This window comes from Antechinus flavipes, chromosome 1 (assembly GCF_016432865.1).
Source record: "Antechinus flavipes isolate AdamAnt ecotype Samford, QLD, Australia chromosome 1, AdamAnt_v2, whole genome shotgun sequence".
Taxonomy (NCBI): domain Eukaryota; kingdom Metazoa; phylum Chordata; class Mammalia; order Dasyuromorphia; family Dasyuridae; genus Antechinus; species Antechinus flavipes.
The window spans coordinates 118,576,448-118,588,033 of NC_067398.1; the positions used below are offsets into that span (position 1 = coordinate 118,576,448).

An 11,586-nucleotide genomic window follows, 5' to 3' on the forward strand; every position below is an offset into this window, starting at 1 on the left:
CTTTGCTATAATGACTTCCTGTACTACAAATTACTATTCTTGTTATTAATGTTCAGTCATTTCAATTGTGTCTGCCTCTTCATGACCGCCTTTGGAATTTTGTTGGCAAAAACACTGGAATGAGCTGCCATTTCCTTTGGTAAACAGGATTAAGTAACTTGCTCAGGGTCCCAAAATTTTTAGTAAATGTCTGAGGCCAGGTTTGAACTCAGGAAGATGAATCTTCTGACCCCAGTTATAGCTTTCCATTACTATGACTTCTATTTGAGAATTCAACAAATGAACTTGTACAGGGAATTAGCACGATCAGTGACAAAAGTGGTGTCCATAACTGCTTGAGTGTAACATGTCACAAAAACTTAAGAACATGTTAATAAATGTTCCCATCGCAAATACTTAAGATCTCCCAACTTTATAAAATGAAAAACTCTTAAAATACATAGAATAGTAGAAATCAAAATCATTTTAAGAACAGAATAAAACACGTCATCCCTGTTTATATTGTCTAATGCTGGGGTTGCCCTGAAGATGTTGTTATTAAGCTTATGGAAGGGAGCCTGACATCCCAATATTCTCATTTAGTAGCAAAACCCACAGTCATTTTAGCTACTTGCACAATAGTCCACAGAATACTAAATATAAAGAAAAATATCAGGGCAGTGATCTGATTCAGGCCATTTCTAGCTGAACTCCACAGAAAAGATGAGAAGAATGAGCTAATAGTAAAATGAAATCATGATAAAGACAAATTAATAAGAACAATGAGATCATTAATCCATTGAGTTAAAAAAAAAAAAAAAAAGCAAGTTGGAGTCAACAAAATTTTAGCTGTGGGCTGCCCCGTCTGTTCTAAGGATTAGCATCTTAGGTGCCTGATTTTGTGGCACTATCCTTTGCTTATCCTTTTCAAGAAGTTTGCTCTTAAAAAGCTTGGAGGAAGCTGCTCTTAATGAAAGCTGAATTCAGTTTGCCTTGTTCTGCTTTGGTCCTTGAAACAAAAGGTAGTGCTGTTTTGCAGTTGTTTCAGCTACGGATCTCACCATTTCTCCTCATTAACATGGTTGTTCTTGAAGTACCCATGTTTTTGCCAAACATGGATTTCTCATACTACCTCATATACCAATCAATACATTGATTGTTGTTGTTCAATTATTTTGGTTGTGTCTGACTCTTTGTGACCCCATCTGGGGTTTTCTTGGCAGAGATACTGGAGTGGTTTGCCATTTTCTTCTCCAGTTCACTTTACAGATGAAGAAACTGCGGTAAACAGGGTTAAGTGACTTGCCCCCCCCAGGGTTACATGACTGGTAAGCGTATGAGGGTGAACTTCACGTGAACTCAAGATTTTCCCAGGTCCAGCATTCTATTCTACTGCACCACCACCTAGCTATATTCTATGTGACCAAATTGTCATCCTAGAAAGACCAAAACTTTACTTTAATTATTAATGCAAAGATCTTTCTTCCCCTAGAACTGATGGTGAATGAAAGAATGGAAGATTTGAATGTCACCTCTTCCCTTTTCCCCTTTCTGTCTTCGATGAGAAAGAGCCAATGGTATTAGCCTAATATGTAAAGAAAAACTTCTGAAGAAGCTAGGGATAGGGACATGGAGACTGCCAGTTTCTCACGTTCAGCTTTTTCGCGGAGGCTCATTCTCCCTTCAGAAACCTGAATTGGGGTTGGCATGGTTTATTCTCTTTCTCTTTTCTCCATTTTTTCTCTCTTCTTTTTCTTCCTCTCTTCTCTTCTCTCCTCTCTCTCTCCATCCATCCTTCTCTCTCTGTTTCTTTCCCTCTCCTTCCCATCCCCCCCAGCCCGAATACAATTGAGGAGAATCCCATACAACTGATGGCTTTTGAGACTTGAGTAAAAAGTCGATTTAGCTTACTTTACACATGATGTAGCAAGTCATTTTTCTTAGTAGCTCTAGGTTGCTTTTCATTCCATTTTTCCTTCATCCTTGTGATGTGGAAAAGAGTCACAAGAGCTATTTAATATTAACTCTATCTACAGGAATTGTTCTCTGTCTTGGAGGATATGATCTCTCCTCCTAAAATGGGAAGGATTCATGAGGATATAAGACCTCTTACATGAAGACATTTACAATCTCTGCAATAGAAGAAAAAAGTCTCAGTAAAAGTTTTTAGGAATTTTTTTGTCTTCTGAAACAAGCCAGTCTCTTACTACTTAAGAACTGCTGAGCAAAGAAAACTTGCCAATACACAAATGTCAAGAATGAACAAAAGAATTTTTTTTTCCCAGCTTCAGCATCTAACTGAAATAATGAATGCCAGATCCCTGGGAACCTGGCTCATTTTTCTGACATGATTTTGTGCTTTCTTATTCCTACTGCTCCCTCAAGGATATAATTTTAATCAGTTTCATATTTAAAACCCACCATTCTCTCCCCTCACCCTCTCCTGAGACAATGTTACTCATTCTAGGCTACTGTCAAAAGAATTTCAGAACTCAGAACAGTTTCTAATGGTCAGGACTGGGAAATGCTGATTCTGTGAATTAAGGTTCAGTGGTATTAGAAAAAAAAAGTTACTCAACTCCTAAACACAGCATTTGCTACTATTTTAGATTTGAACAGCAATTTACTTTGTGGAGAATTCAAGGCTACTGTGAACAAGAATTTAAATCATTCATTTTCTATTCATTTGTTTCTGTAAAATAACAATTACTGGGGAGTTTAAGGGCAGTTGAAATTTCTTTTGATGTGGCATGTATATCTGATAAAAATTAGGTAAAGAATTTCAAAAATGATCCTACAGAACAGTATAATGATTCATAGGATCATCTGGAGTTGAAACGGAACTTGGAGATCATGTGATCTAGCATTCTTATATTGCTAGTTGATTTTCAATACTGACCTTCTGTGACCCCATTTGGGGCAGTCTCAGAAGGAAAGCCTGTGAATTTAAAGAGGAATGGAAAAAAGGTGTCTTTCAGAAAATGGGACTTTAATTGAGATGAAGAGAAGCTTGGGAGGCAGAGAGATGAAGAGGGAGAGCATTTGAGGCACAGGAGAATCGCCATTTGAAGTGAGGAAATGATAGAGGATGTAAAAGAGAAAGGAGAAACTTGAGGCAAGGAGAACAGACCAAGCATGAGGTGCATGCTGAGGTCCTGGACACTGGCAATTTGGTAGTATCAGAAAAGATTTTGTATACAAAAGATGTTTTGGTTAGGAATGATGGGACCTTGACCATTGCATCGGAGGCTGAGTAGTCATGGATTACATCAAGTTTTGATCCTGGGTAAGTGAAAGATGGTGTGGTACCTTTGATAATAATAGAGACATTAGGAAAAGAAAAGAGTTTTGGAGAAAAGACAAGGAAGTTTTAAGGTTTGTGTGTAAATTGTTTTTTCTTTTAAAAAAATATTTTATCCCTCCTAACAATAAACATTTTTTGGGGGGAGGGGGGATTTGAGTTCCAAATTTGATCCCTCCCTTCTTCATTCCCTAAAATGGTAAACAAGCTATGTTATATATGCACAATCATGTAACAATTTCCCATTCGTTATTTATTCAAAAAGATGAGAAAGAAAAAGTGAAAAATAATATGTTTCAGTCAGAATTCAGACATTAGTTCTTTCTCTGGATGTGGACAGAATTTATCTTGGATCGTTATATTTCTGAGAATAACCATCATTCACAATTCTTCATTGCACAATACTATTATTGCTGTGCACAATATTCTTTTAGTATCAGTTCAGATACATCTTTTCAGGTTTTTCTGAAGTCATCCTGCCTGTCCTTTCTTTATAGCACAATAATTTTCCACCTTAATCATATATCATATATCACAACTTGTTCAGCCATTACCCAACTGATGGGCCATCCCAATTTCCAATTTTTAGCTACCACAAAAAGAGCTGCTATAAATATTTTTATATATCTAGGTCTTTCCCCCCTGTCCTTCTGTTCTCTAGGATAAAGTCAGTAGGGGTACTGCTGGATCAAAAACTGCAGAGTTTTATAGCCTTTTGGACATAGTTCCAAACTGCTCTTCAGGATGGCTGAATCAGTTTACAACTCAATTAATTTAGTATTCCAGTTTTTTCCCGCATTCCCTCCAACATTTATATATGAGCTTAGTTTTGGATATATTGAATTTAAGGCTACTTATGGAACATCAGTTCAAGATATTTAATGTCTTTCAAGTGTGACTGTTGAAATAAAAGCAGTAATCTTTATGAAATAATAGAATGGGAAAGAGAATAGATGTGAGACGAACAAATTTTCATAAAGGAAAGAAATTGATAGGATTGATGGTAATAACCAATAACATTTTAGAATGAAATATTAAATGAATTTGCCAACCCTTAGTTGCCAGCACATGTTTCTTAAGAAAAAAAAGTCATGTTAAATTAGCCTCATTTTCCTTTGACAAACTGGGAACTGAGACTGGGAAATCAGGGGAATGCTGTAAACATAGTGCATCTGCACATCAACAAAAGATACATAATAGTTGGATTTTTTTTTATGATAATCTTTTTGGACCAAAGAAATATAGGTTCTACAGTGGTATAGTCAGGAAGATTTTTATGTCCCCAAACTGCTGATTAATGTAATAATGTCAAGCTGGAAGGAAATCTCTAGTGATGATGCTTCAAGGTTCACGCTTTGATTTGGGGCTTTTCAAAACTTAAGTTATTTGGATGAAAACATGTCTGATTATCAAATTTTCAGGTAATCTGAAGGCGAGAAAGGGGAGATAGCTAAGTCACCAGATGACAGAAACAGAACTTAAATTGCTCTTAGTAAAACAATAGAACAATGGGCTGAATTTTAACAAGATGAAACTTCTATTGGAATAATAACAGAATAAAATAAAAAAGGACAGGACAGGCATAACAATTCTTTTGAAAAACCTGATATGTTGTAATTGCAAACCAAAACAAAAACCAAATCCCAAAACCAAAACAAAAAAACCTTATGCAATCTGAAATGTAGGTTCAGTCTATGTCTTAATAAAAATAGAAGATCCAGAAAGAAGGGATTATATTAGTGTGGTTTTATTCTGCCATGGTAAGACTATATACATGGATAATTGTGTTCAGTTCTATGTATCGTTTTAAGAGGATCATTGACATACTATAGTCTTTCCCAAGGAGAGCAATTAGGCTGATGAAAGGTATTAATCAAAAACATTAGTTGAGGAAAGAAGGAATATAGCTATTTCTTAAGAATTTGAAATTCCCTCACATGGAAAAGTGATCACTTACTCTATTTGGTTCTCTAGATAGTATCAAGAAGTTATTGAGAGGGCAAATTTAGATTCAACATGAGTTTCCAACAGCGAAAGCTTTCTGAAAATGGCAAGAGCTGACTTATGAGATCCCTAGTTCTTTACCTGAGGTTTCCAAACAGAGGCTGAAGGAGAAAAGGGAGCAAACCAGCTGCCTTCAAGTTCAAATTTTTAGGTCTAGACTAATTACCTCCAGTAGTGCTAAGATGTCATGATTTCTGAAATATTGTAGAGGATGATGAGAGAAGTGCCACAGAATTGGAGAAAGGCAAATTATACATCTCCCAAAACTTGTCCCTATTTTTCCTATTTGTGTGTGGACAGCACAATTTACTCAAATATAGGACTTCTTTCTACCTTAACATTTTTCTAATGTCCCCTTCTCCCCAGTTTTTCCAGAATACTTTGGCTCCTTGGAAAAAAAGGCTGCCAAGAGAGATTTTCTGGACTATGCTAGGGAACTTTAAGACAAATCTGATTTGGCTGGTTTGCAATTCATTTAACAAACACCATATGCATAATGTGGATTTGGGAGTGAAAAGGAGAAAGGAAATACCCTCCTGAAGTTTATGATCCTATGGGGGAAAGAAGCCAATACTACAAGTAACCAATAATATAGCAAAGGAGGTAAAAACAAAGTGCTATCTGTTTTGAAAAGAGAGGTTGAGGGAAACTGAGGGAAGAAGAAAGGAGAAAGAGAATCACTTTTGTTTTAGTGGGATGGGGAAGATTTATTAAGGTGGAATCATCTTGAGCTGGACTTTGAAAGAAAGGTAGTATATTGATAGATGAAAGTGAATGAGGATCATTACAGATATAGGCAGAAGTATGCTGATAACTTAACAATTGGCTCTCCAGAAGGAAAAAAAAGGGTACCTATCATATCCTTTTAAATAAAATTTTCTTTATTATCTCCACCACTTAAGTCCAGACAATCTACAAAACATTGCACTCTCATTTGTAATATAATTTCTTAAATATAAAGCTAACATTTAAAATTTAATTGTATCTTGGGAGCAGAAATTGGTTCCAGCTCACATGTTAGAGAGCAACAAATCTTATTAGGGGATCAGGAGATGTCTATAAAGTGAATTTTGGAGATCCTTCCAAATCCGGTGGTCTTTATATTTATTTCTCAGTTTTACTCCTTTTTTTCCTCCTTGGATTACCAACAAATTCAGTAAAGAGCCAGACTTTATTTTATTAGGGGTGACCCAAGACGGGGGGGATTCATGAGCTTGGGTGAAGAAATAAGAAAACATCTTTTTTGTCACGAGCCTCTAACTGAAATTTAGCATTCTTTTCAATTACTTAAAAATATTCTGAGAAGGCTTCATCTAACTGCCCAAAGACATTGATTCTCCAAAAATGTTAAAAGAACCCTAGCTTAATTGTGAAGATGAATGATAATTTTAAATTCTGACAAATAGGAGGATCCCTAGAATTCAGGATTATTTTACTATACAGACTATACAATTGAATTTTAAAATAAGAGTGTCTCATTCTCAAGTTAAAAGTACAAGTTTTTTTTTTTTAAATTTTGTTTGGTGAGGAGATAGTTTAAAAAAAATAAACTCAAAAAACTTTGGCCCTATTCCCAGGTTCTGACAAAGCAATATTAATTAAATCTTTATGAATAAATATTACCTCATAAAAAATAATTTTATCTGATCACCATGACTTGAACATCATCTTAATTATCTTTATTTTTTTCTCCTAAAGATCTCATTCTATCGCCATGCCCTAATTGTACCTTTGGTGCATTAAAAAAGGAGAATCAGACCGGTGACTGTTAAAATAAGGATGCTATATTGCTTATAATCTTACAATGTGAATTAAAGCTTAACAGTCTTGTGGGATCCTATGAAAAGATAATCTCTGTCATATAGCTGTAGATAAAAGTTGATGGAAAAAAAAATATTAGCAGCAATCTTACTCTAAAAATATGAAAGGCTTCTCAGAAGAGGATACTGTCACCAAGTGGTGAAAGGGTGGAAGGAGGAGAAAGTCACTGGTTTTTCTCCACTGATTTATCCCTTATAGGAAACTATTGCTTGGCTCTGTAATCCCAAGCACATACCAAATGGAGGCTGCAATGTCTCAAATACTTATTATGAAATCACTAATAAAAACAGATGGCAACGGACTTGGCATACCAACACAATCCAGGATGGGTGCTAATTAACAAAGTTGTAACTAGAATGTATATACATAGATCTCACATTGTATTATTCATATAATTTGGAAGATGAGCATATGAAAATAATACTTCAAGCCTTAATGGCTTACTTCTTTACACAGAAGCAAATAAGGAAATTTAGCTTCCAAGGGTTATCATAAGTGAGAAAACTGATTTCGTTATGTGTATTTTTATTACTTATGAGCCACCTAGCTTTCCTTTCTCTCTGCTTCTGAAAAGACTACCTTTGAAAACCATTCAACTACCATTTGTGCATGTTTGTGCAAATCACTGTTAGGACCTCCTCTCCCAATTCCTTTCCCTATAAAACTTCTGGAAATGTAAACAATACAAGTGAATTAGACAACCTGTTTCTCATCTGAAATCTATGGCAAGTAAAAGATTCATTATTCCAGGAACCTATCCTTTGTAAAGAAAAGACAAAAGACTCTTATGTGATTTATGCGGTCTGTTAAAAAAAAATTGGCTCTGGTGATTAATATTTTTGTCTCTGTTCATTTTAATACTGGCATGATGAAATTTCTCCTGGTATGGTCAAGCAAATATTAATTATTGGGAAGGAAATGGGGCTTATGACTAAAAGAAATAGAAGGTAATAGCTAAATAAATGCACTAATTGTTTCTTCCTTTCTTCTAGGTCTTCTGGTATCATTGAAAGGGAAAATAGACAAGAAAGACAGAAATAAATCAAATTTTGTTGATAACTTCTGGGTCTCATGCTCTGTATAACAATAGTTGATATCATAGGAGAAAGACATTGGATTCTATTAAGCACTCCATGGAAAACCTTTTCTTCAAAGCATCAAAGAATGTTGCCTTTAAAATACCTGCTACATACTATCTGTCTGGTCTTTAACTTGATGAAGCAAATTTTTGGACTTTTATATATACCTTATTATTTATAGTTATAGTTATTTTTCCCTGGGTACTTGTTTCTTCTGTTATGCTTTTTGTTGTTGGTATCTGAGATATTTATTGTAAATATTTGTATGTACTATTGACGAGACATTTTATAATGCCATGACTTATGATCATAAAAATAAAATACCTTCATTTTGGAAATATAAAGTCTCTGCCCTGACTTAAAATCTCAACTAGACAAAATTAGCTTGACTTAGTAATGTTGCATCAAAGTCTTTTTCTAGAAAATAGTCTTTTAACAAAAAAAAAGAAAAACGGCACAGGAAAAGAAAGTGGCAGTTTTTGAATTGTTGCTTTTTTTTTTTTTTTGACATAATCTTTTTTAGGTTATATGTGTACATTTATTTTTTACATATTTCCATGAGTCATGTTGGGAATGTAAAATCAAAACAAAAGGGAAAAACCATGAGAGGAAAAAAAAAGGTGAAATAGTATGTGTTGATCTCCATAGTTTTCTTTCTGCATGTGAATGGCATCCAAAGTTTATTGGGAGTGCCTTGGATCATTGAATTGCTGAGAAGAACCAAGTCTATCATATCAAGTTTATCACCATTCAATCTTGTTATTGTTGTGTACAATGTTTTCCTGGCTCTGCCAGCTTTACTCAGCATCAGTTCAAGTAAATTTTTTCAGGCTTTTCTAAAATCCACATGTTCACTTTTTTTTTTTTTTAATATAGAACAATACTGTTTCAGTACCTTCGTATGCCATAACTTATTCAGCCATTTCCCCATGAGATGGGCATCTACTCATTTTCCAAATCTTTGCCACAACAAAGTTACTACAAATATGTGCACATGTGGGTCCTTTTTCTTATGATTTCTTTGGCATATAAATCCAGTAGCGGCCTGCTAGATCTTTTATGTGATCTTATTTAAATTGTTCAACATAACTCCTTTTTCTTTTTGGCCTCAGTTTCTTTTAGTATTCCTCCCAATTTTATTGTTTTGATGAGCTATTAAAATAACCTAAAGATTTCAGTTCAATTTGACAAACATTTACAGTATTAACTATTATGGATATGAAGACAAAAATGAAACACATTTACTATTCTATTGGGGGGGGGGGGAGTTTTAAGTCCCCACCCTGGCTTGTAATGCTCATTTCCTACTTTGCACCTTCTGTTCCCCAGTCTCGCCATTTCACTTGCATGCCAAGTTACTCAATCAGCTATCTACCATGTGCCATATGCAAGAGACACAAAAAAGGACAAAAAGTTATCCTCACTCTCAAAAGAGCCTAATGGAGACAATTATGTGCAAATAAAGATATACACAGGACAAATTGGAGGTAGTCTCAGAGAAAGCACTAAGATTAAGACTTCTCCAGAAGGTAAGACTTGAAGGATGCTGGGGAAGAATAGGAGGAAGACTTGCCCTCCTATTTAGCCATATTTGAACTCTATGTGACTCTACAGACAAAAGTACTGTAGTAATTTGCTATTTCTCCATGTGTCCCCATCTTACAGATGAACTGAGAGAAATAGGTGGTCTTGCCCAGGGTTACAAGGCTAGTATATAAGACTACATTTGAACTTAGGTGTTTCTGACTCCTACATCACCGAGCTGCCCATATTTCAGGTCCTGATTCTGACTACTAATGAAAACACTTGGAAGTCAGAAGACATGTAGATTTAGTGAGAGGAATAAGGGCGAAGGTCACTGGATTATTGACACACACATTAAGTGACTTGTCCAAGTATTAAGTATTGTCACATTAAGTGACAAAATCAAGATTTGTCCAGAGCTAGTAGAAAGGCTATTTGAACCCAAGTTTTCTAAATGCTATTTCAACTATTGTTCCACATTTATCTTTCAGAGAAAAATCAAAATTCATCAGAATTGTTAATTATTGTTTATAGAAATTAATGGAGGCACAGTTAAAATAGTGGCGGTGTAGGAAGCAATGGGACTAAGCTCCAGGTCCCAAACTACTACAAACAAAACTACAAAATGCATCACACTAAATCCTGATAGAAAGATTCAGAAAGTCTTAGTGATTCCTTTGTCCAACTCAGGTCCACAACACAGAGAGATAGCTAGTCTTTGGACATTGTGGGAACTACCTGCAGATACTTCAATGATAAGGGAGAGCTGTGCTCCAGGGCAAGAAGTTCTAAACCCATCTCCTGACATCATCAGGCCCATACTGGGGCACTCCAACAAGAGTAGGTATGAGCTGGCAGTCTTATCACTCACTACTCAGCTCCTGGTCACAGATGTAAGACTGATGGAGAAAAAAATCTGTGAGGGCACTGATGTTCCTGGATAGGGAAACCCTGGGTTATGTGAGGAGAAAGGAAGAAGTCTTGTAGCCAACTGCCTTAGAAGTGAGACTTAGACCCTAAGCCTAGAACAGGGTCTCATTCCTAGAACTTTTTCTAGCCTAGAATAATCAAAGCAGGAGTTTGAGATCAAAGGGAGTTTACAATTTTGTCACTCTGAGCCTACTGAACTTTCCAGGCAGTCACCCAACAGGAGAGAGTCCAATAGCAGTCTATTTTTGCACAGATCCAAACTGCAGTCACACTGAAAGGTTTCAGGTTACAGCTTGTCCATGAGATCTTATATAAGAATAACATAAGATACTTAATGATACCACAAGAAAACAGTGATAAGACTAGCCCAGACTTTCTCTCCAGAAGTGTGGCAGAGCCTGGACTTAACATCAAGTCTAAAGTCAAAAAATAGACTAGAAGAAATAAGATTAATGTTTTAGTGACAAAACTAAAATATAATCTCATCATATGAATGGAATTTCATAATGCTAAAAATTTATTCCCATTGTATTTGGTTTTAATCATTGATTATGGAAGCAACTCTCATAAGTTCTAAAACTGAGAAAAAGCCTGGACAAACAAAAGAACTCTATCACTGACTCCAAAACATAAGTAATGTCTCAGAGAAAAACAAAGCTTGAGTACAAACTCTACTAGAATTCTTAGAAGAAATAAAATGAAGTTTTTTTTTAAAGATTTTAAAATGTTTTTATAAATGAAATGAGAGTACTTGAGAAAAAAAAAAGGAAAAATAACGGTTTTTGAAGAATTGGAAAGAGAATTAACAGCTTGACACAAGTGGTAAAAAAAATCTTGTCTAAGAAGCAGACTTCCAGAAAATTAGTATGAACCAATTAGAAGCTAATGACTTCACAAAACAAGAAATATTAAAACAAAATCAAAAGGCAAATACATATGACTTTTGGC

At 35.2% G+C, this 11,586-nt stretch overlaps 1 protein-coding gene across 2 annotated transcripts in view; it reads left to right on the plus strand.

The window, feature by feature from the left end:
• TTC23L (tetratricopeptide repeat domain 23 like) overlaps window positions 1-11,586 on the plus strand; it is a 61,440-nt gene extending 49,854 nt beyond the window's left edge. The window contains exon 13 of one of the 2 annotated variants that reach the window (XM_051989599.1): window positions 8,098-11,586. In XM_051989599.1, the coding sequence (XP_051845559.1) occupies window positions 8,098-8,146 (49 nt within the window). In that variant the 3' untranslated portion in view covers window positions 8,147-11,586. The remainder of the gene's footprint in view (window positions 1-8,097) is intronic. The other variant, XM_051989608.1, reaches the window with a different exon arrangement.